General features: G+C 47.7%; 2 protein-coding genes and 1 non-coding gene across 3 annotated transcripts in view; 1 reads left to right on the forward strand and 2 right to left on the reverse strand.

Annotated features, from left to right (window-relative positions):
* Positions 1 to 1,213: 1,213 nt before the first annotated feature.
* ZBTB40 (zinc finger and BTB domain containing 40) lies at positions 1,214 to 22,288 on the reverse strand. The gene is made up of 16 exons (XM_060258851.1): positions 22,107 to 22,288; positions 20,344 to 21,107; positions 19,340 to 19,482; positions 15,807 to 15,999; positions 15,384 to 15,520; positions 13,258 to 13,456; positions 10,947 to 11,080; positions 9,675 to 9,843; positions 7,870 to 8,259; positions 5,834 to 6,040; positions 5,273 to 5,437; positions 4,664 to 4,878; positions 3,085 to 3,247; positions 2,423 to 2,487; positions 2,111 to 2,344; positions 1,214 to 1,454 (listed from the first exon to the last, which is right to left on the reverse strand). Exons 2-16 carry the CDS (start codon positions 21,050 to 21,052, stop codon positions 1,254 to 1,256), a joined length of 3,324 nt encoding a protein of 1,107 aa, XP_060114834.1. The 5' UTR covers positions 21,053 to 21,107; positions 22,107 to 22,288; the 3' UTR covers positions 1,214 to 1,253.
* Positions 5,553 to 5,629, forward strand: TRNAA-UGC (transfer RNA alanine (anticodon UGC)). The gene has a single exon. It is a non-coding gene; the product is annotated as a tRNA-Ala (tRNA).
* TXNDC17 (thioredoxin domain containing 17) overlaps positions 20,857 to 25,081 on the reverse strand; it is a 324,677-nt gene continuing 320,452 nt past the window's right edge. Inside the window, exon 5 of the transcript XR_009556387.1 lies at positions 20,857 to 20,867. The gene's annotated coding sequence lies outside the window, so the exon portion shown is untranslated. The remainder of the gene's footprint in view (positions 20,868 to 25,081) is intronic.

Consider the following 25,081-nt stretch of genomic DNA (forward strand, 5'->3'; position numbering starts at 1 on the left):
GACAAGAGGACACCGATTCGGAAAAGGCATACTACAGAGAGAAGGAGATCCGCGGTTTTAGGATCATTGAAGAAATCAGTGTGTTGGTCTGCAGCACAACAGCTAGATTCGAGTCCAGTTGTACTTTACAGCCCTGCTGGGTTTTCAGGATATGAACGTTTGGGAGTATCTGACGAAGGCAGCTGTGACTCTCGGAAGCTCAAACTTGCCTCCAAGGTCCTACTGGAATCAAATTGCAAAAGAATCAGTACCCAGGAACCTCGTGGAAGACAGCAGGTCAGTTTATCAGCTGCTCCAAATGCCCCGAGCGAGGTAGACAAAATTTGGCATCTCAGCTTTTTAAAAAGAAGTTCAGAGTCATGATTTAAATTACATAGCTGGTTTTTTAAAGTCTGATCAGAAGGTTCTATCTGACTTATCCAACAAACATCTCAGTTGATTGCTGGAGCATGGGCTGTTCTGGTGTTTCCTGATCCTGGATTACTTCATATTTGATCAATAAATCTTATAGGACTCTTTCCTGGAACAGCCACCTATTTTCCCACTGCAACTCTCCCCAAAACAGTTCCTCTGGGGAGGGAAATACTGTTTTGGAGGAAGCCTTATGATGGAGACCATGTAGAAGGCATGGGCGGCTAAGTCTACGTGCACTGAAGTTCTCTGAAAGACTGACTTAGAATCATAGAGTTGGAAGGGACCACCAGGGTCATCTAGTCCAACCACCTGCACAATGCAGGAAACTCACAAATACCTCCCCTTAAATTCACAGGATCTTCATTGCTTGGACTTTTTATGTTGACTTGGACTTTTCATCTTGGAGGCACTTTTGAGACCTGCACAATTCCTCCAACAGACCCAGCCAAGCCTCTGCCGTTTTCTCTGCTGCTTCAGCCCCAGAACAGCCTAAAAGGAAACGTGGCAAGCAGGACTGAGACAATAAGCATGGGGGACCCATGATGGGATTTACTTTGACCGCCTGAACCTTGAAGATGATATTGTGCTCAGACAAGACTGGCCAAACTGGTTGCAAAAGAAAGCCACGCAGCATTTCATTCTTCCCCAGGGAACACCGGTGCCCTTTCAAGAGGTTTGCTCCTCATTAGATCCCCTGGCCACCTCCTTTCTCATCGTATTTCCAGACCCAAGTTTCCTCATGGTCTAGGCTGACTCTATGGCAAACGCTTGGCCAGTTCTAAAAATGGGAAATGCAAGTTCTAGAGCACTTCAAGGCTCTTCTTGCCAAAGGCAGCTTTTCAGATGGGTTTCCCGGCCCTCCCTGCTTCAGCTCCTTTGCAGATCAAAGTCACTTTCTCATCCAGCAATTCTTCCATGGTCACCGTCACCAGCTCGGGTCTACCTTGGTATCCCTGGGCATCCGGCAGCGTCAGGAACACATGGGAGCTGGTAAGCTCTGACTCAGCGAGAGCGATCATCTGCTCCGGTGCCTGAATCACCTGAAAGGAAATGATCATGAGTGTGACTGCTTTTGTCTTCCCAGAGATCAGGAGACTAGGACTCAAATTCCCACTCAGCCCTGCAGCTTGGGGCAGCAGCTGTCTCTCCAGCCTAAACATCTCAAAGGTAGAAGAGTCAAATGGATAACCTCACACATACCACCCTGAGCACTTGGGAGGCAGAATAAGGCACAACTCAGATGCATTTTGGTCCAGGAACAAAACCCCAAAGTCCCTTCCATCGCCAACATTTTAAAGAAAATTCAACGGTAAGAATTGGAAAATGCAAAATAAAACCAGGAGACAGGAGAGTGATCTAAACACTGTACCCAACTGCAGTTTTACAGCAAATCAGGCTCTTCACCAATCCACCTGAGAATATGCCTACCCTTGAAAAGAGCCTATTCCTTTCTTGCCCCTTCTGTCCCATAATGCTTTGCACAGACACATCCCGTGCTTGAGACAGAACCTGCATGTTGCAGGTAAACATGGTGGACAGGTAAATGTCATCCGACCGAAGAGGGGACTTTTATTAAGCTGAAAGGAAGGGGAGGAAAAGCATGGGGAGGGAGGGAGAGGAGTGGAGCAGAGCGGAGGAAAAACTTGCATCGGCTTCGGGGCAGGTCACATCCCTGTTTGGAATAAACATGACTTACTTGCACTATATGGGCTGCGGGGACTTGCGAGTCTGCAAACACCACTTTGGGGCGCTCGGCCCCACAGTGCTCCTCCAGCTGCTCCTGCCCAGTAAAGAGCTCCCCGCACAGCCCACAGCCGAGGGATGGTTCTGCTTGTGTGGGGTGTTCTGTGGCCACGTGGTGCTGGAGCGCCTCCTGGAGGTGGAAGGAAGTCGAACAGTGCGGACAGAGGAACGGCTGGGACCCTACGGCACAGAGAGCGCTGCGGTGAGCTCGGAAGCCTTTGGAGGAAAGCAAGGAAGAGGGAGATGGGGGATGCTCCCCCAAGGGTTGCCGTTTCACGTGAGCCTCCTGCAAGAAACCCCCGCACTGCTCACGCTCATGGAACACCGCATCTGAAGGAGACAAAAGCCAGGCTGCTTTCAGACAGGGACCTTCTCCTGCTGGCCACCAGACTGTAGTGAAATGGGGTCACCCTGCAGAGATTTCCCAAGCAGCAACACAAACCTGTGCTCCTGCTCCCAGCACAGGGAGTGTGTCTCTATTAACCCTTTTCGGAGGAGGAGGAGATTGGATTTATACTTCACCCTTCACTTGGGAGTCTCAGGGCGGCTTACAATCACCTTCCCTTCCTCTCCCTACAACAGACAACCTGGGAGATAGGATCTGGCAGCCGTAGTCAAAGAAGCCACCCACCCCATCCTCATCTTGCCAAAGAGGCAGAAATTATGGCACTTCTCCTACAGCAAGCAGCCTAGAGCAGAAGATACTCAAGAGTTTGGAATTGATAGGATAAGCTGGCAAGGCCTCCCTGGTGATGGTGGCAGTGGCAAGTGCTGTCAAGTAGCAGCTACCCTGAACTTCCTTGGTGGTCCCTGTCCAAGTACTAACCAGGGCCAGCCCTGCTTGGCTTTCCCAACCTGGTGAGATTGGGCTAGGTTGGGCCAAGGCAACTTTAGAGAAGCTTTTATTTGCCGCTCTTCCATCCTCACCTGCATGTTCTTCCTTGGCATGTTCTCTGTAGGCTGTGCTGCTGAGAAAAGTTTTATCACAAGAGCTACACTGTAACTTGGAGAACTTGGACGAACGGTGGTTCTGGGCTGCGAAGATATCTGGGTGATGGGTCCGATTGTGGTACCACAGCCCCGACAACTGCTGCAGAGAGCAAATGAAATCTGGTTACTGTGGTAAGATGCATAAAGACACAAAAGCCCTGCTGGATCAGACCTGTGGTCCGTCTAGTCCCGCATCATGGTTTCTCACAACTAGATGCTCCCAGGCATCCCTCAAGCAGGCAGTGAAGGCAAGGGGTACTCCCAGTGCAAAACTGGAACTGGAACTGAGACAACCCAAGCAGCTCTACTTGCTCCTTTCTCTTTAGCAAGGTATTCTGGAGTTCATTTATATATATCAGGGCTGGCCAAACTTGCTTAACGTAAGAGCCACATAGAATAAATGTCAGATGTTTGAGAGCTGCAAGACACAGGAAGGAAGGAAGGAAGGAAGGAAGGAAGGAAGGAAGGAAGGAAGGAAGGAAGGAAGGAAGGAAGGAAGGAAGGAAGGAAGGAAGGAAGGAAGGAAGGAAGGAAGGAAGGAAGGAAGGAAGGAAGGAAGGAAGGAAGGAAGGAGGGAGGGAGGGAGGGAGGGAGGGAGGGAGGGAGGGAGGGAGGGAGGAAGGAAGGAAGGAAGGAAGGAAGGAAGGAAGGAAGGAAGGAAGGAAGGAAGGAAGGAAGGAAGGAAGGAAGGAAGGAAGGAAGGAAGGAAGGAAGGAAGGAAGGAAGGAAGGAAGGAAAATAGATGGAAGAGGTGGAAAGAAAGCAACTTTAAATGCATTCTCCAAGCTGCTAGCTGGCTTGGCTTGGTGAAGTGATTTAAAGAGAGAAATGCCTTCTCCAAGCTGGCTGATGGGACAGTGGGGGCTTCAAGAGCAACACAATATGTGTGAAAGAGCCACCTGTGGCTCCTGATCTGCAGTTTGGCCACCCCTGATATATATAAATATACAAGAGCACATGAAAGTACCTTATAATAAATCAGATCACTGGTCCATCATGGGCAGCGCTGTCTACTCAACCTGGTGGTGGCTTTCCAGGCTCACGTAGAGATCTTTCACATCACCTACTACCCGATCCTTAACCGGAAATGCCAGGGATCAAAACTGGCAGCTTTTATATGCGAAGAAGATGCTCCTACCACTGAGCCACAACTGACTCGAAGCCACTTTCCTACTGCTGCAAATGTTGTGTTTTTAATTACTGGGTCACGCTTTTGACAGCTGTTGTAGCAACGTCCTTTCTTACTGAATTTTAAAATTCTTAAAACTCCACTTTCAACGAGTCATTTTATAAGCACAGGTAACAGGTTTTACTGTGTACAAACAAACGCCAAGCTGCAATCCAGACACCGGTACTTGAAGTTTGAGTGTCACTGTATCCTTGTTGCCTTGACCACCATTAGAGGGATCAGCCAAGTGACACCAGGAGGGAGGGATGCTTTCCAAGGACAACTGGGGGCGACTGAAAAATAGGCAGCGCAGGCAGAAGGAACACCTGGGTGTTTAGCGTGGCGTACCTGGTAAGCTTTGTCGCAGATCTGGCAACTGAAGGGCTTCCCCCCGACGTGGATGACCAGGTGGCGTTCCAGCAGGGATGGTGCGCTGAAGACCTTCCCGCACGTTGGGCACGGGTGGTACTCCCTGGCGTGGGCCGTGTGGATGTGCTTGCGGTGTTCCTGCAGGGTGGGGAAGCTCATCTGGCACTTCTTGCAATCGTAGGGATCGTCGATGTCTGCACCATGGAGAGGACAGCGAGTTACCATTCATACAGAACTTGTTTTTCATTCTTACAGAGTCTTCACGCTACTCTTGCAAGGGGTCTACTACTGTAGCATAGCAGTGGAAGCTGTAAAGCTGCAAACAGGCATATCGCACATTACCCCAGCCACTTAACTCACTGGAGGGCCTGCGGGAAGCCCGTCTTCCTCAGCTCCCATCTTGTTTTGTAAATGAGGATAACAGTACTAGCCTACCTAGGCAAAATGAGGCCCTAGCACGTGAGCATTAAGTGCAGAAATTCTACTTGAACTGTTTTGAAGAAGAGGGGCAGCAGTATAGACCTCAGAAGCTACAGAGAACCCCCAGCTGGGAGCCCTTCCTCCACGGGGCCAGCTGAAGCTACTCACTGTGGAAGGAACGAAGATGAATGGAGAGGCCGTTGGCTTGGCGAAAGCCCTTCCCGCACTCCCTGCACACATAGGGCTTGTCACCGGTGTGGGTGCGCACGTGGCGGGACAGCTCAATAGACTGTGCGAAGACGGCGGCACAGTACTGGCAGGCGTACATCTTTCCTGCAAAAGAGAGTCACTGCAGCTGATGGCGGGGTCCATTTTGGAAGCTACCAAATGACTGAGTTATCTGGGGCTGAGCTCTGGACCCTGGAGGTCTCAGCCACTGTTTTGTTTTGGAGAAGGACTGTGGCTCAGTGGAAGAGCCTCTGCTTTGCAGGCAGAAGGTCCCAGGTTCAATCCCTGGCATCTCCAATTAAAAAGGACCCAGCAGTAAGTGAAAGGAAAGACCTCTTGCCTTAGATTCTGAAGAGAAGCCACCAGTCTGAACAAACCACACTGACCTTGATGGACAAAGGATCTGATTCAACCTTGTGTGTGAACGTGTGACCATAATGATCTCAGCCACCAAGGAGAAAGTAAAATAGAGGTCTTTAAAATACGCACAGTCAAACATACCTTCTGCATGTTTCTTTTTGGTATGGTAGGCAAGGGCCGAAGCCTGTGAGAAAGCGCTCCGGCAGTGCTTGCAGACGAAGGGCCGGTCCCCAGAGTGCAAGCGCCGGTGGTTCTTCAGCGTGGAGTTGGCAGCAAATTTGGCTCCGCACTCATCACAGGAGAAGGGCTTCTCATCAAAGTGCTCCGTCAGTCTGTGGTACTGCATCCCTGGGGAGGCAGAAAAGTGGCACGTGGCAACCGGAAGAAGGCCGAGCTTCTCCACTTTAAAGGCTTAGAGGCAGCCTGACTAATGTGAGCAAACAGAAGGCTGGAAACATTTCTCCCTAGAGCATCTTTTCCACCTAAGGTTAGCTGGTGGTGCCTGGCACCCACTGAGGGGACCAAGAGGTCATGACCTTGCTAAAACTGTTCCTGGACTATACCACAGGCAAGTTAGAGCTGGAGGGGGGCTTTTATCTGATTGAACACTCTGCTATATTGTAAAAATCCCTAGCCACAGAAAACTAAGAATATACTACTCCCTGTAAGCATGGTATGGTGGCTACAGGGTCAGACAAGAACCTGGGAGTCCCAACTTGAAATCTTAACTCTGCCATGAAGCTCACTGGGTGACCTTGAGTGAGTCCGTCCCTCTCTCAGCCTCACTTCATCTCACAAGTCAAAGTGGGCAGCCGTGTTGGTCTGAAGCAACCGAACAAAGTTAAGAGTCTAGCGGCACCTTGAAGACCAACGAAGCTTTATTCAAGTGGTGAGCTTTCGCGTGCAAGCAAGCAAGACAAAGAAGCGGGGGGGGGGGGTGTTTGCACATGCAACTTGCATAAAACTCTGTTGGTTTTCTAGGTGCCACTGGGCTCTAATCTTGTCTCGCAAGGTGGTCGTTGTGATAAAATGGGAGGGGAAGACAACGAGGTTGGCAGCTTCCTTGGGGAGAATAGCAGGGTATAAATATCTTAATAAACAACATATAGAATGAATAAAGCCTCTGTAGGTGAACTTTCTTCCTAGTATGCTAATATTCTGCAGGTGAGGGGGGGGCAGGGGTGCCGGGGGGGATCCAGTCATCATTGTTAACAACTATTGCAAAAGCATCAAAAAGGAAGCTTACAGATCCCTGCCTACAGGCTTACAATTTTCTTTAAAAGGACGCAGAAGAAAAGAAGTGATAGGTTCACCTCTACTGACATATTGAAGAAGATATTGGATTTATTGGATTTATATCCCGTCCTATGCCCTGAATCTCAGAGCAGTCACAATCTCCTTTACCTCCCCACCCCCCCACAACAGACACCCTACCTCACAGGTAGGGGCTGAGAGAGCTCTTACAACAGCTGCCCTTTCGAGGACAACTCCTGCGAGAGCTATGGCTGACCCCAGGCCATTCCACAGCTGCAAGTGGAAGAATGGGGAATCAAACCTGATTCCCTCAGATAAGAGTCCACGCACTTAACCACTACACCAAACTGGTATGCACTGACTGTGGTCCCACCATGCCACATTCTGCCTCTGCCCCTTTGGACTGCTTTTCTGCACATCACCCCCAATGTTTCAGGACCACAGAATGCAAGCGAGTGAGCTGAAACTGCCTTTCTCCCCAAAGCAGCTGACAACCTCATTTATTCTCCCTCTCCCAAAATACTGGCACTTGAGGGAATCCAATGACGCTGAAGGGCAGAAGATTCAGGATGGACGAAGGGAAATATAGCTTTACACAGAGAGTAATCAAATTTGGGATTCACTGCCAGAAGTTGTAGAGATTGCATAGACAGCTTTAAAAGGGGATTAGATAGATTCACGGGGGGCAGGTCTATCAGTGGCTGCTAGCCACGGTGACTAAAAGGAAGTTCCACGTTCAGGGGCACTAAAGCTCTGAATCCCAGAGCCAAGAGGCCACACCAGGGGAAAATCTTGGCCTCTCTGCTCTGTTGCTGGCCATCCACATGAACTGCTTGTCCGCTGTATGAGACAGGGTGCTGGACTAGATGGGACAGCTGGTCTAACTCAGCAGGGCTCTCCTTATGCAACTGTACCAGCCGTACCTGAGGCGTGAGCAAATTCCCGGCCGCAGATGTCACAAGCCACAGGGAGGCGCTTTTTCTTCTTCTTCCTAGAGGCAGGGCCTGGAGTGTCTGGGGGGCATTTCTCATTCTCCTTCCTGGATGCCCTTGTCTCGCTGCAGTCCTTGCAGGGGTCTTGATTCTGACTAGCAACACGGCAGCGTTTCTCATGTACTTGGAGGCGGCAGTAGAAGCGGAAGCTCTTCCGGCAGGCCTTGCAGGTGAAGCTCCTCTTTGGGGCTGCCCCCTCGGGCGGCACATCAAGCTCAGCCTTCTGCTCTTCTTCTTGGCCCACGTCTTCCAGCTGGGACTCCTTTTCCGCCGGCCATCGCTGGACGTCGGCCTCCCCTCCTTGGCCTTCCATCAACAGGCCTGCACAACAATTGAAACAATGCTGCTTGACGTTCACCAAACGTGGTTTGGCCCCGCAACTACACACTGTGTGTCAGCATCTGAAAAGCCGCAGAATAACCTGCCACACAGTTTCCCGAAAGCTCAGCTTTTATTTATTTTCTCAAGGCTGCAAAAACTTTGTGCCTTGCGAAGGGCCAGACATTCAGGGGAGGGCTGAATTGGATTGCCAGAGGTCTGGGAGCAGAACAGATGTTGCCAACCGGCTGAAGCAGCACAACCGATGGCATATGCCACCCTGACCACCTTGAAGGAAGGCCAGAGGTGGAGGAATCAATAAGTAAAGGACATGCAATGCATCATGTCGCTATGGGAATCTCTTCTTAAGCCTCCATCCTGCCTTGGAATGCAGGCTTGCCTGGGGCTCCAGAGCTTCCTTTGAAGAAAAGCAAGAAAAGCTGACAAGCTGGTGCTTGGAACTGGAGCCTCTTCTGGCATTTGCTCTCCAGAACTGAGCTGTTAGATTTGGCTGCCCAGTCCTTCAACGTGCTCCTTCCCCACATCTTGTTACAACTCATCATTTAAAGTTACTTTTCCCCTCCCCCATACAACTGTTACCCACATCCTAGCTTGCTCTGACATGTGCACTGGAAGAAGCCTCATGTGCGCATGCGCTTAAAGCATGCCAATGGGTGGGGCTGATGGGAGTTGTAGGCAAAAAAACATCTGGAGAGCTACTGTTCGCCACCCCTGCGATAGGGGGTTGATGTTACAGCAAAAGCAGCAGCAATGGATTGCCTAGGTAAGTATCCATTTCATTTGCCTTCTTCAGGCTACAGTACACTAGATAAAGCCTTTAATTCAGTAATGGAATACCCAGTATTTCCTTCATATTTATATTTAGAATAGTTGTATAGACAGTTGCAGTTGGAGCCTCAGGGATCAACAGTCTTCCATTAGGGGTTACCCTTTGTCAGATTCAAAATGTCTGTTTTGAATCTGACAAAGGGTAACCCCTAATGGAAGACTGTTGATCCCTGAGGCTCCAACTGCAACTGTCTATACAACAATTCTAAATATAAATTTGAAGGAAATACTGGGTATTCCATTACTGAATTAAAGGCTTTATCTAGTGTACTGCAGCCTGAAGAAGGCAAATGAAACGGATAGTTACCCAGGCAATCCATTGCTGCTGCTGCTGTAACATCAACCCTCTATTGCAATTTTGCCAATGTTGTCAAAATCTGGCATCTAGTGTGTAGTGTTCTTTGTCAATAATATTAATAATAAATTGTTTGTTTCAAAATATAGAGTAGCAAGCCAAGACTTGTATCCACAGTTGTTACTTTCATGCAGTTTTTTCCTTTCGTTACAATATGACTTTTCTGTATAGCCATCTCTTTCTGTATAAGACAGAGAGATTGGCAGGTGCTCACCTGCCTGCCGCAGTTCCTGCATGACGGGCTGCAGGCCTGGAAAAAACCCCTGAGTGCTGCGGAGGAGCTGGCAGACCTGGTCGGCAGGAATGGATTTGCCCAGGGCACTGCTCAGAGCTGCTTTCCAGGAGGCCTGGGGGGTCCCCTCCTGTGGGTCAAGGTTCAGCAGCTGGAAAAGAGGAAGAGGAAAAGAACAAGAGTCACAGGAAGAAGCTGGTCTTGTGCTGCCTTTGCAAAATCAGACAAGATGGTTCCCCTGGCTGTGCCTGCCAGAATCTTACTGTTCCCCTAGTTTCCCCCCCCCCCAAAAAAAATTTCTTTTAGTATTTTTGTGTTTGTGCATGCTTGCCTGGAAGTCATGGCTTCTGGCAACCCCTACTGCGGCATGGAGGATGTTCAGAGAAGTGGCTTGGTGCAGTCTGCCTCTGCCTCCCTGCCCTGGCCCAAGCTGTACTGCTCTGTTTAGTGGGTGACTAAGCAGCATGTGCTGTGGGTGGAGGGTACTCTATTGGCCAATGCCGGCTTTCTTGACAATTTCAACCATTTTGTTGCCTGCTAGGCAGGCCTTTGTACACCATTTTGAACCTCCAGGATCAGTGGGGAAAGTGGGATGTGAATATTTTAATAAATACAATGGAAATCTATCTGCTATGGTTAACAGCTCCTGATTGACCTCTCCTCCACCTTGAATGTGCTAGCACAGGCAGTGGTTAGTATCAGGGTAGGGTCTGGGTTTGAATCCCCATGCCGTCGTGGCAGCTTGCTGAGTGAGCGGTCATGCACTCTCCGCTTCACTTCCCTGACGGAGCCATTGTGGGAATAAAATGGAGAAGGATGTCTTTTGGGTCCCCACTGGAAAGAAATGAATGAAATAAAATAGGTCTAATCCTTTTTGTCAAAGCCTTCTAAAGCCAGTGGCCATCTCTGTCATGAGTCGTTGAGTTTCATCTGTTTGGAGCTCTTAAGTATTTTTGTATTTGTTTGTTTGCATGTGTGCCTGGAAGTCATGGCAACTTCTGGCGACCTCTACTGGGGAATAGAGGATATTCAGAGAAGCGGCTTGATACAGCCTGCCTCCCATCCAAAAGTACTTGCTAGGGCTGGCCCTGCTTAGCTATTAGTGATGCACTAGAGAAATGGTTACAGTCTGCTCAGTGGTCACCAATGAAGGGGATGACTGGGCTTACACCAACCACTGTCATGAATCCTACAGCTATGGTTGGTGAACAGTTACCTGTGTTTATCCCAGCATCAAAGGGCAGGGCCCCCTACCTCATCCACTGCTTTGGCCAGGTCTGCTTCTGCCGGTGGTAACCCCGCAAGCTCTGCTTGCCGCCGAAGGGCCTCAGAGATCAGCTCGCGATGCTGCAGTATTATTTCTGTGACAATGCCAACGCTAGAGCCCACTAAGAGGGGAGAAAGACAACATATCTGCAAGATTTTTTTTTTTTTAAGTAAGTTCTTGGGGTGAAAAGTGCTGTGATCTAAGGGGCTTCAGGTCAGCTCTGAAAGATGCACATCCTACCCGCATGCAACTGGCCTCCTCTACACACAGCCGAGTGGATGCAGATCACTGCTGGGCTAGCCAGAAGCATCTTTTGATACAGGTGGGAACAGAAGTTTCTGCCCAGGTTTCCTCACCATTACACTGACTGGCACCAGATTGTTTCTGCTGCCTCCAGCTCCAGATGCCAAGTTGCTACCTGGGGAAAAGAGGTTGAAAGAAGCTCTGCAAATGAGTCCCCAAGTTGTAGTGCACTAGTACTGGAGGAAGTAGATGTCCATCATGCCTAGTAGCCATTGATAGCCCTGTCCTCCATGAATTTGTCCACTCTCCTTTTAAAGATATATCTCTCTGACCCCCAACAGCAAGAGAGAATCCTACAAGCATTACAGAGCTGCTGCATTTGGGCCAGTCCACCATTCCAACACATGTCTTTGTTTGTCAGTCTGGATGACTGCAGCAGGACTCAGGCCCAGTTATACACTCAGTGGAATCAAGTGGGATGGGGGTCTTTCCTCTGAATATTTTTCCAGATAGAAAAGCAGCATGCCAGGGAGCAAGCTGCAGCCAACACTCTTCTGACAAATTTTCTGCATGCAAGAAGCTTTTTGAGGGGGAGAGGAGCACTTAAACATGCAGTCACGCCCAAGGGTCATTTTGTAGAAAAATAGGTGGTGGAGCTCATTAGCATAACTCATTAAGTATTAGCATAACTCATTAGCATAACTCATCACAAAGTGCTTATTCAGTTGAGGAAAAAATAGTATTTCTTTTATCTGATACTGGTGCCTATATCTCCCAGAAAGTTTCAGTCTTTGCCCCTGCAGCAAAGAAAATAGGTGCCAAAATGGCAATGCGAAGGGATAACTTTTAGATTTATGTCTACATCTTTAATGTTATTGCCATTGTATTGCATCCATTGTTATACCCTTGTTATACCTTACATGATACTTTGTATGTTTTAACTTCTAGTTTACTTTCCTTTTTCTTGAGATTTTTGTAGATTTGTAACAGCTAACGGCTAATTACAATAAATGAACTGACTAACATTAACATATGCCATCAGCCCCCACCAGCCAAAAGCAACCTGATGCAAGAAAGAAAAGCCCCAGGTGAGCGAGACCTGCTTGCCTAGGGCTCTCCTGCGCTGCCCCTCCCCTCCAGTCAAAAGGCCAGCAAACCATCTGCAGCCCAAAATCACATAAGAAGTAGAGGAAGGGTGGTGTGGACTTCTCCAGGGGTTAATGAGGGCTGCTGGGGGCATGGCAAAGCCTCTTGTGGCTGCCCACTCTCCTAATCCAGGGATTGTTATGCAGCTGCACCTACTATTCAATGGACAAGGTAGGTGGGGAGGAGGAGGAGGGGGAACCCACAGAAAGGTTCAGGAGCTGTGCTCCTGTGAGCTCCTGCTAAATCTGAGGCCTGGTCACGCCCTTCCCTAGATATTCCCACACCAAGCTCTACCACCCAATTTGACTGCGTATAAACTCCATGGGGTCGCAAAGAGTCGGATTTGACTGTGCAACTAAACAACAAAAACTAGAAGTTTCAGATGTATTCCTTTTTATGTATTCACAGCTTTCTCTGATCTACAGCAATCAATCTCCAAATGTAGCAGCAATATGGTGTCATTAATCTCTTAAGCAGTAATGCTAGTAAAAATATCCAGACAAGCCACTTCTAAGGGCCTAAATCCTCAACTGCAGTAAAGTCCAAGAGACAGGCGGAGATAACTGGCTTTTAAAAATACCCCAAAGCCAGACGTTTTGATTTTAATTTCAACAAATTGCTGGTTTTTAAACAAATCAGACTTGAGAGGGTGTTGCTTGGATGTGTGCACTATCACAGGATAGCTGGTGCAAACAAACCTGTTGCAGCCCAAAGACCACAGAGGGTTTTTTCACAACACCTGGGGCACAATGCTCTACAATGGTGCTAATTCACACATACACACCAAGAGACAAACTTGCAGGCTCCAGTGTTGGTTGAAACCAGGTCTGGAGTAAAGGTCTTGTTTCAGGGGCATGCAAAGCAACCGATGATTGGGGAAGACCCTCTGTACGGCATTGTCACACTCACCGGCTTGGAAGAAGAGGTCAGCATCGGCTTCCTTCTGCACCTCCTCCAGGAACTGCTTCAGAGGTGACTCCTCACCTTGCAGTGCCAGCAACACCTTCCAAATAGCTATTGCTGGAAGAGTCTCTTCTTCCAGGACTGCAGAGGCCAATGCAGCAAGCACCTTGGACCTGGCTACATCTGTTGTAATCTTCTCCATCACCTTCAAAACAGACAGCAACCCAGTAACGAAGCAATTTTTAGAGGGCCTTCATTGACCCTTGAGAGTTCCAACACTGAGATCTCACACCCTGAAGCTGCATCCTTCCTGGTTTCCCTTTAAAGACCACATTGAAAGCCATCTTTGGGCACGATTCTCAGATTTTCACCTTAAGTCACAGTTCCTGGTCATCTCATATGAACATACGAAGCTGCCTTATACTGAATCAGACCCTCACTCCATCAAAGTCAGTACTGTCTACTCAGACTGGCAGCGGCTCTCCAGGGTCTCAAGCTGAGGCTTTTCACACCTATTTGCCTGGACCCTTTTTTAGTTGGAGATGCCAGGGACTGAACCTGGGACCTTCTGCTTACCAAGCAGATGCTCTGCCACTAAGCCACCGTCCCCTCTCTTATCACTAATTCTTCCCCAACTGCTAGCACTGATACTGCAAGTTGAAAGGATCTTGTCATATTAACAGTGCTACATCAACAATCTCCAGGTAGAAAAGCTTCCCTGCAGGACAAACTCTGCAAGGGCTCAAAAAAGTCATCCCACCAAGATCAAAGCTCAGTGCAAACCCTGTCGGGATTTGAAGGCCCCAGCTGATTGTTCCTAGAGGAGGTTCTTCACAATCATGAGGACTAGAAATCATCCCTCCTTCAAAGTACTGCAGAGATCCAACGGATTGCTAGAGCAGAGTTGTCAAACATACGAACCACAGGCAGAACCAACCTGTTCAGGGCTCTTATACTGCCCATGAGCAACTGGTCATCACCTTTACTGTCAGGTGGCAGACTGCGCATTATATCCTGTATGCCGTCCCAGTTCTAATGAATAATGAGTGGTGGACATGGGAGGGTAGGCTGCAGGGAGATACCTTGAGGAAATACTATAACAGTGTTAATGTTTTAAGCAGGGCCTTTTGTGTAGAAAAAGTCCAACAGTAACTCATTTGCATATTAGGCCACACCCTCTGATGCCACCATGGTTTCGCGCAGGGCTTTATTGTAGAAGCCCAGCAGGAACTCATTTGCATATCAGGCCACTCCCCCTGATGCCAAGCCAGCCGCAACTGTGTTCCTGCACAAAAAAAGCCCTGGCTTTAAGCATGCTTGTTAATTGGGTTTGCCTGAGTCCTTTATAAAGTGTATCTCTCCCACACCTGGCATTACTTTTTATGGCACGCATGGCCTGGCCTGACAAAGTGACTTTTTGTGCGCGCGTGTGTGTGAATTAACTTTTAAAATGAACTTTTGTAATAAACTCTGACACAGAACAAAAACTTGAATGATTTTACATATCATCAACAGAAAACAAATTTTAAAAAACCATACACCAGAGAGGTAAAACAAAGTGGTATTTATGTTGGATCTGGCCCTTGTAACAAATGAGTTTGACACCTCTGTGCTAGAGAATAAAGCATGCCTTTCATGGTCACATAGGGTGATACCAGACAGGCGTTTAAAGCTGCCCAGAAGATGGGAGGCAGGCAGACCAAAAAAGTGTGTCCACACACGCACATCTCCCTGCCGTCCCCATCCCAGGCTTGCCGGAAGCCAGCTCAAAAAGGTACCACTTTTCACTGGGGTGCCTCTGAGGTGCCTTTCCAGCCGTCTGAAAAGCCAGGAGGCACTCAGAGGGCACCTGGGGAGCTGCGGATGGGATGCGAGAGTGTTCCAGATGCTCCCTGGGTGTCCACGTCCCGGCCCTTTTCTGAGCGCCGTCTGGAAGCTCCAGGGTGCTCGATTTCCAGCCGGCTCTCTTTGGGATGACTTGAGGCTGACCCAAACTGGCCGTCTGGTATCAGCCATAGATTCTTTTCTACATTTTATCCAACACAGCCAATGTACTCAGCATCTTACTGCGCAAACTGTTCCTGTTCCATGCTCTGATCAGGCCAGTCAGGTTTGTTCTCATCCTTTCCTACCTCTCGGTTTCCAGCTGCTAGATGCTGCACCGCAGAGAGCCCTTTCTGCAACAGCTGGGGGTCGACAACAAATTCGGCAAGAGTGGCTCGGTGGCGTCTCAAGAGGTCCTTCCCACAGGCTTCAAGATTCCACCTGGCTAAGAGACAAGGAAACATCCCAACAGCAGAATGTGATCCCTGATAGCAGATTTTTATACGATGGTTACAAAGAGCGATGCGGTGCTTTGAGCGTGTTTATTAAAGGGCATATTTGGACAATCTGTCAGTAGGATTTTCCTTGCCTGTGTACAGTTAAGGCCTATCATGCAGTGAGCTTTAAACAGCAAGTTTAGCATTAGATAATTGCCATCCTTATGCAAAACATCAAAGCCAGAATTTACTCAGCCTAAAGAGATGTAAAACCTAGTTTGTACTCCACAATACCTGTTCCATTAGATTCAGCTGCTGCCAGGTCCCAGTTGTTCAGCACACGATGTAAGTTGGGGAATGAATCTTTCAGGGCAAGCAGAAGTTTGAGGAGGCTCCCAGCTTTCAGGGTTTTCTCCTCCACCACCGCCTTGATCAGATTCTCCACAGCCTCCTTTGGTGAGCTGTTCTGACAACAGCCCAGAATCATCTACTGAGACAAGCACACAAGTTAGAAACGAGTTCCGAGACACACAGATTCCCTCTGGCACCAGAAGTTGTCCAGAGACTTTTTAAAGGCATCACCTTTTTAAAAAAGACTTCTCTAGATAAGGTTTGTTCCACTCTAAGAGCTGATAAAAAAAATGGGACGTTTTCCCCTTCATAGGTTTAGAAACAGGCTTCAGCAACGGATTTAGGCATAATCCACATTTTCAAAATATTCACGTGCTCCAAGGCTTCTTCCAAAAGGAAATGCTGACAACACGTCAAGACTAAGCAAAGCATGCCTGCCTGTCAAAGTCAATCATTTGTGAATTCATGACAAAGGCAAATAGAGACACACACTCAGGTTCAAATGCACGGGGGGGGAAAGGTGGTCTGCCCCACCCCACAATGTCCTATTCTGCACCATATTTGAAACCAGGACTCTTTTTGTAGCAGGAACTCATTTGCATATTAGGCTACACCTCCCTGATGTAGCCAATCGTCCTGGAGCTTACAGTAGGCCATGTACTAAAAGCCCTGTAAGCTCTTGGGAGATTGGCTACATCAGGGGCGTGTGGCCTAATATGCAAATGTGTTCCTGCTATAAAAAAAGCCCTGTCTGAAACCATGTAAACGGTGACATTTATTCTTACTTATTAAAATACTCCCACCCCACTTTTCCTTTGACTCAAGATGCTTGACTGTGCTGCTTTGGCTAGCTGTAGGGAAAAGGCAAAAAGCTGTAGAGGATCTGACACCTTGCCACTTGCCCAGTGGCATACTGTCTAGTTTTCCCCTTCCCAACAGTCATATCAGGATTGATTCAGACTGCACTTCCCAGCTTTCCAAAGTCCTCTTTGTTAGAAAAGGAAAGAGCATTTATCATCCTGAAGTTTTTAAAACAAGACTGGAACCTATTACTCCAAAAAGTCAGATGGAAATGTTCCCTGCTCTATCTGGGAATCAAATATTTAGCTGAATTTGAATTTCCTTCTAATTTTGCATACTGTAGAAGAGATTGGATTTATACCCCACCTTCCACTATCTGAAGGCGTCTCAGAGTGGTTTACAATCTCCTTTCCCTTCCCCTCCCTACAACAGACACCCTGTGAGGTAGATGGGGCTGAGAGACCTCTGACAGAAACTGCTCTGAGGAACAGCTCTGTGAGAACTTGTGAGTGACTCAAGGTTACATCAGCAGGTGCATATGGAGGAATGCAGAATCTAAACCAATTCTCCCAGATAAGAGTCTACACTCGTAACCACTACACCAAACTGGCTCTCCTGATGATACCTAAATTAATATGCTTGTCTGCTGTGATACACCATCTACAGCACAGACGAAGTGGCACTTTGTTGGGATTTTCCTTTAGAATAATGTTTTTGTAATTTTTCCTGGCCACTTATTGATTCATTATTGCAAGTTGTCTTTTATTGTTCCAACACAGTTGTCAGGGAGAAATTGTTACCCAAAGAGGCAGTCTCCTATATGGGGAAATTAGCTGAAAGCAGACAGAGTGAGAGGCAGGCAACTGGGATCTCCACCAATGTTTACAGGGATCTCCCTAAGAGAACTCTCAAAATAAACCAGGCAGATATTTACCCAGAAAGGTTTTTATTAAAAAAAAAGAATAAAAGGCAAAACACACACAAGCACACTAAAACACATACAAGCTAGCTAAGAGAAAATAAAGGATGGAGAGGGAGAAAGCAATGTCGGGGAAAGGCTATACGATCACCAGTCTCCAAGACAGAGGTCCTTGGAAGCAACAGTGAAAACTACCAGTATTTCATGTGGAAGAAAAGAAGGAGGCCCATATACAAGTGGAGGTGTGATGTATGGCACTGAGAACACACCTACACCCTGCCTAGGTTAGCCAGATATAGGGCAAAATGCAGTCAAAAGGGCAGGCTGACATGTTTACCCCCTAAAACAACAACTTGATTGGTTTTCTGGAGATGGATAATGTTTTAGCTGAAACTTTGATGAACTCACCTGAGTTGAACTATAGGTGTTAATGTTTCTTGATTACCCTTAGAGTACCAGACAGGAAAACTACCAAGTTTTTATGAATTGTGTTAAGTGTTGCTAAACTGGAGTAAATGGGTAAGGGGAAAATGAGGCTGGGAATGTGATGGGGTTAATTCAAGGCGAGGTGACCTATCTTGGGAGACCTATTGTTCCTAGATTATGCATCTCTTCAGGGTGTAGAGAGGATTGTTAGTCAGTCACTTCTGGGTCACCTTCAAAAATATTTTTCCCAGGCTTGTGTCTGGCTGGCATCCATTTTGTGTGTAATTTTTAGGCCTGACAGCGTATATTTATGATTCTTGAGATGGGGTGTTTATGTTTTTTTCTCTTTAATTGCTAAACCGCCGCTCTGTGGAAGGAGGGGTATAACTGCTAACAAAAATTTCTTGTGAAATGGTTAAAATATTCAGGCACTTTTGATACTCACAAATTAATACTGTTTCTGAGTGGCTTTTGTAAAGCTTGCAACAGCTGGTGTTTGAAATTCTTAAATATTTCTCTTGGTGTATGCTTATGGGCTATTAAACCTGACTAGAGACAAAGACAGTCTCATTTTGCAGCCACAGAGGCTAGCAGTTTGTTTTTTAAAACATTTTCAGGATGTTGATTTCTACACTCAGTATCAAACTGCAAAGTATGGCATAACAAAGAATACACATACAAACCTTGGAATATACCTAAAATAGCCTCTTTAAAACCAGACTGAGAATTCAAATATTCTACTCCTTCTCCCAGCCTCTGGCCTCCTAATTTCTAATAGTTGACCAAAAGAAAAGGTTGAACCTCATTTCTGACAACACTTGTGTTCAGGTTTTGGAAAATCTCATAAGGGTAGGGCATCCATGAGAAAGCCTGGACAATCTGGTGGCTAGGGTACTGATCGCTAGACCTGGGACATCCAAATTCAAATGCCATGTTTGGCAACAAAGGTCACTCAGTGAGTTTGGGCAACCCACTGTGACTTAACTCAATCACTTTGCATGGCTGTTGTGAGGACAAAATTCCCTCTCCCACCCAAACGTCACCTTGAGCTCCTTGAAGGAAAAGCAGGATCAAGAAAGCAGACAAGGGCAAGCTATCTTGTAAGCAGGCCTTGGATTCAGCGGGAGCTCACAGCAGCACAGCCCCTAAATCTTTCTGACAGTTCCACCTCCTCCTTCCCACCTTGTCCACTGAATAGTAGGTGCAGCTGCTTAAGAATCCCTGGATGAGCTCCACCACCTTTTTTTCTACAAAACGACCCCTGCTTGTAAGCATGTGGTTGAGAGAGAGAGACACAGCCTCTGTGGCCTCCCCCGTTCCTTCTGTATACCTGCTTTTCAGCCTCAGGAAGCAAATCCTCCTCTGCTTTTTCCAAGAGATCTTGGATGGGCTGCAACTCAGTCACATTCTGAACAAGCTCTTCCTTCCTTGCCAGAAGCAGAGCAGCTATGATCTTCTCCTCTCCTGAACCTCCTGGTCAAAAAGAAGGAGGAAAGATTGGGAATGCAAGGAGAATGATGGGGGTGGAGTCAGGAGGGTCACGCTTCTCTGAGCCAGGAACCAACTGGAGCCTAGGTACAAAAAACCCCACACAAATACCTTGGCATGGAATGCTGGCACTCAAAGCATATTTTACTGATAGGAATGCAAAAGCACAGCTGGAAGTTAACAGAACTACAGGAGGCTTCTGCTAGCTAGCCTGGGTTTCCCCAAGTATTCAACATGCAATTTATTTACATTTATTTGTCACATATGGAAAAACATAGGCACTACATGGCTGCTACAGGTTTTTGGTGCTGTGGGAGAGTTTTGGGATACTGTAGACTGCCCCCCCTCCCCCCAAAAAAGTGATTTCTAGATCAAATCAAGCCTGAATTCTCCCTAGAAGCTAAAATGACTAAATTGAGGCTATCATACTTCAGTCACATTATGAAAAGACAAGACTCATTGGAAAAGATTGTCATGCTAGGAAAAATCAATGCCGAGCTGTGACAACACTAAGAATCCGGTGCCTTTATTGGTTTCTCCTGCTTTGCCTCACTGAGTTCTCACTGCACTTTCCGGTGAAGGTAGTCCTTCTCTAATGATTGTTCAATTAATACATCTTATTTTGAATCATCCACTTTTGCTCAATGGCGGAAAACTGGACAGAGGATTCAAAATAATGTGTATTAATTGAATAGTCATGGAGCCAATAAAGACATGGGCGAGTTTATTTGGTATTTTGGAGAGAGATACAAAAGCAGATTAATCTCAGTGAGCCACCAGACAGCACAAAAATAAGTAAAGTTTGTTAACAATTTATAAGTAGGCCTGCCGGTGTTTAAATCTCACCTGCACCTTCAGCCATGCCCCTCTCTTCTGGGGGCTCTGTGCTCTCCCTTCTCTTGCAGATCCCCTTTCCACTGGGACACTGTCCTAGGCAAATTTCAGAATGCTGGCTACAAGAATTGGGAAGTGTCTCCTGATCCACAGCTTCTTCATGAGTCAAGGTTGAACTCGTATTCTGTCCTTGTATTTTGACAGAGTCTGCAGAACAAGAAGAAACTCTTACAGAGGGCTGTGAGTCCACTGCAGCTTTGGCATCAAGCACTGCAGCTTGTGAAGAGTTAGAAATAGCACTGCTTTCACTAGACGCACCAACTGTCTGAACGGAGAAGTCCCTCCCAGCATGGTCTTGGTTTGAGCAGTGTAGGAGGTCCCTGAGGAGGGCTTTGCAGCTGACAGCCACGTCAAACATCTGTAGATTGTCCGCCACAGAGATGACCTTGCTGAAATTGTGCTTCCCAAGGGGCAGTTTGCCTGTATAGATCATCTCTAGCAGCAGGGCAAAGTCATCCGGGGCCACCACAGATGCATCAATAGAGATCGTATCTGTGCTTTCCAGCAGGGATTTCAACAAGAGACTGGCTGCTGCCAGCACAAGCTTGTGTGCTCGGAAATGGGATTCTCCAACCAAGACGCTACAGTCGCAGAACTGCTGTTCCTGGCAGAAAGCGTACAGCTGTCGAAGCAGTTGCTGGCTATAGTTTGGAAGCTCCATGGTTAGCTGGCTGGCTGGAAATCTTCGTTTTTCACATCATTTCAAACAAATCCTCCTACAGGCAGATGAAGGAAGCAGTGAGTGTACAATTCACATAAAGAATAGCATTGAATGTTTTTGTTTCCCACAAACAAAAGCAAATCGAACAGCATTAAGATGCTTCTTTACAATGTATATACAAACTTCTTTCCTCCTTGTACTGCCCAGACTATATACAACAGTATGATAAGCGATGAAGAGAAGAATGATCACCATCTTCAAGTTCTTGAAGGGCTGTCATAGAGGATGGTGCAGAGTTGTGTTCAATGACCGCAGAAGGTCAGACCAGAACCAATGGGTTGAAATTAAATCAGAAGAGTTTTCGACTAAACATTAGGAAGAACTTCCTGAAGGAGTGGTTCTTCAGTGGAACAGGTTTCCTCGGGAGGTGGTGGGCTCTCCTTTGGAAGTTTTTAAACAGAGGCTAGATGGACATCTGACAGCAAAGCTGATCCTGTGAACATACGGGGGAGGTATTTGTGAATTTCCTGCATTGTACAGGGGATTGGACTAGATGACCCTGGAGGTCCCTTCCAACTCTATTATTCTATGAATGACATTTACAAGGATATCCCAGATCGCTCTACTTTTTAAACAGTAGAAAACAGTCAGTAGCACCTCAAAGACTAACATCATAAGTGGCAGGGTATGAGCTTTCGTGAGGCATCGCTCACTTCATTTTAAAGAAATATAGCAGTGTTCAAGCACTATACTAGGGTTGCCAGCTCTGGCCTGGGAAATACCCGGAGATTTTGGGAGTGGATCTTGGGGAGGGCCACCGGCAGCATTTGGATCCTTTCCCCCGCTTGCGCAGCCTTTCTGGCCCATTACTGCCCAATCCAGGCAGCTCCATCAAACCTCAGGAAAGCCTGTTATGAACTCACAGTATGGCCCTTTCGAACTCCCTCGCTGCGAAGTACTCAAACTGCTCTGCTTTGCAGGGTAGTTGTATGACACCACAGCAGCGCAGAGAGCTGAAGTCAGTCCCTCCCACAGCGACCATTACCTTGCTTACCTGGGAGGGAGGACGACAAGATCCAATCTCGCCAGGACTAAGAAAAAGCGACCCTTCGGAAGCTCCCTCCCCTTTTGCTCGCCGCCTATCTTCAAGGCCTCGCAAGGGCCGCCCCGAGCACGTTTGCGACGCGAGCGTTTGCGACCGGAGTTCGCTCTTGGCCAACCATTACAGGAAGTCGGAACAAAAGTTTCAAAAGCCGAAGTTTCTACCCGGCTCCTGCTCGTCACCGCACCACCGGAAGCGCTCAGATTGATTTTCCGGTTTTCTTTTCGAAGCCGCCAGTTGTCTCGCGATACGTGCCTCGTTAGCTTAGATATGTCGAATGTTAACGTCGACCCGAAATATATCAGGAAGGGGAAAGAATGCCGTCCTGCGCTTTGTGAAGCGGTTTGTTTTTCCCGCTTCGCAGAAGGGGAATCTAAGCAGGCCTCCGTGTTAGTTGTAACGGATTATCTTCCCAGTAACTGAGGCAGTGGGGTATAGCGGCTAGAGGGGTTGGGCAGGGATCTTTGAAACCCCCACCTTGAGCGTTGTGATCTTGGATCTCTTAACTGTATTTAAAACCTAATTCACGGGGTTGGTATGAGGGTAAAAACGCGAAGGGAAACCCTTGTAAGGTGTCCAGAGGTCTTTAGGAAAGGAGCAGAATAAAAATCAAATATATTAGCCCAACAAGCCTTGCAGCATCTTAAAAAGTGACCCATCCATTGCAAAGTACTTCAGCAGTATAAGCATAGGCTTTTGTGGACTGGAATAACTTTTTCAAATGCAACTAATGGAGCATCACTATGCAGTTTATACTGTGGGGTTACTCACTGCATCTGAAAGAGCAGGGTGGAATACAATTTTGTTGGCCTTTAAGGCTGATAAATAATCAGGCCCGTAGCCAGAATGGGGGGGGGGGGCAGGGGATAAAAATTTAGGTGGGGGGGCCATGGGGCGGGCGAACGAGGAAGGCGGTGGGCGGGCAAGGAAGGTGGTGCGTGGGTGAGGAAGACAATGGGTGGGCGAGAAAAGCAAGCGAGGAAGCAGTGGGCGACTGAGAAAGATGGTGGGTGGGTGGACGAGGAAGGAGGTGGGCAGGAGAGAAAGGTGGTGGGGTGAGCGAGGAAGGTGGCGGGAGAGCGAGGAAGGCAGAGGGCAACCAAGGAAGGCGGCGGGTGGGCGAGAAAGGCAGCGGGTGGACAAAGAAGGTGACTGGTGACTGAGAAATGTAATGGGCAGTAGAGAAAGGCAGGCAAGAAAGGCGACAGGAGGGTGAGAAAGGCAGCAGGCAGGAGAGAAAGGAAGGCGGACAGCGGGTGAGGAAGGCAGCGGGTGAGCAGTGGAGGGGCCAGAAAGGTAAAGCAAGGGGAAGATTAGTGGGGTCTGGCCCCTCCCAGGCCCCCCTGTAGCTACAGCTCTGTAAATTATGCAAATAATAAAGCATCCTTTGGCATATCTGGGTTCAGAATCTAAGTTTTCTCTGCAGCAAGGCAATGCAGATGAATATCTCTTAGCTTTCTTGGCTCTTTCCCAGAATCTGACCCTTGATATTCTTCTGCAGGGTTCACTTCCTGCATTTCAGCCAGCTCATCCTTCTAAGTAAGGGACTCTTCACGCCTCCTCTTAATGTAAGCAGACTCCTGCTAAAGCTCCACCCCCCCACACATGCATAATGTCCAGAGATCAAGGTCCTTTTGCTATCAAATGGACAGAGTGTTCCATCAAGCATAGCTGCCTCCTGCCGCCATATTGTACTTTTTTTTTTTTTTGCTGCTGCTGCTGCTGCTGCTGCTGCTGCTGCTGCTGCTGCTGCTGCTGCTGCTGCTGCTGGGATTTGCCAAATGAAACCAAGCATGTGTGTGTGGAATTCTATAGAATTCCCATGCAAGTGTGCATTCCCAGACTCTCCACCGAAACCGTGTCACGAGCCTTAACACTGTCTTTCATTGGCCAAGTAAGCAGGTGTGGACGCCTCCACTTCTTTATACTGGCTCCTTTTTTTTTTGTCACAATGCATCAGAAAATTTTGTAAGTAATAATATTAATAATAATAAATTTTATTTATATCCCGCCCTCCCCGCCTAGGCAGGCTCAGGGCGGCTAACAACAGTTCAATAAAATTATACAATATAAAGTAGGTTTAAAACAACAATTAGATTATACAATACTTTAAAACAACAATCTAAAAACCAGTTCCAGCTGTCTGGGTCGTTCCATAATTTAAATGGCGGTGATCTTCTTGATGTTATTCTGTACTCTTATATTATGGCAGGGGTCACTAGATAAAATCGTTGGTGGATTAAACAGCCATCCTATCAATGGTCTACAAAAGCCTGCTTGAAAAGAATGGTCTTACAGGCCCTGCGGAATTGGTCCAAATTCCGCAGGGCCCGTACCTCCTCCGGGAGTTGATTCCAAAGGCACGGGGCTGTAACAGAGAAGGCCCGTGCCCGGGTACTCTGTAATTTTGCCTCCTTTGGCCCAGGGATAGTCAGCATGTTCTTCCCTGCTGACCTCAGTGCTCTCTGGGGCTCATATGGGGAGAGACGGTCCCTCAGGTAGGCAGGTCCTCGGCCATATAGGGCTTTAAAGGTGATAACCAGCACTTTGTATCGGACCCGGTATGTAACTGGCAGCCAGTGCAGTTCACGCAGCCCCGGCTGTATATGCTCCCATTTCGGGAGTCCTAATAACAGCCTGGCCGCTGCATTCTGCACTAGCTGCAGCTTCCGGGTTCGACACAAAGGCAGCCCCATGTAGAGGGGTGGTAAGTAAATTACCACCGTTGGTAGTAAACCTATACCCAGGTCCTGGCAAGATTCTGCTCCTGCTTCAACTGGAGGTGGCTATGCCCTGAGCATTTGGGGGCAGGAGAGGACTGATAAAGTGCACCAAGTTAAAGTGCAACTTTGTATGGTTTAATTCCTATTTTCTGTGCGCTTGCAGGGAGACATCTTTGGGGCATGGCGAACAGTATAAATAGGTTC

The sequence above is a fragment of the Heteronotia binoei genome, chromosome 18 (genome assembly GCF_032191835.1).
Source record: "Heteronotia binoei isolate CCM8104 ecotype False Entrance Well chromosome 18, APGP_CSIRO_Hbin_v1, whole genome shotgun sequence".
NCBI classification, from domain to species: Eukaryota; Metazoa; Chordata; class Lepidosauria; order Squamata; family Gekkonidae; genus Heteronotia; species Heteronotia binoei.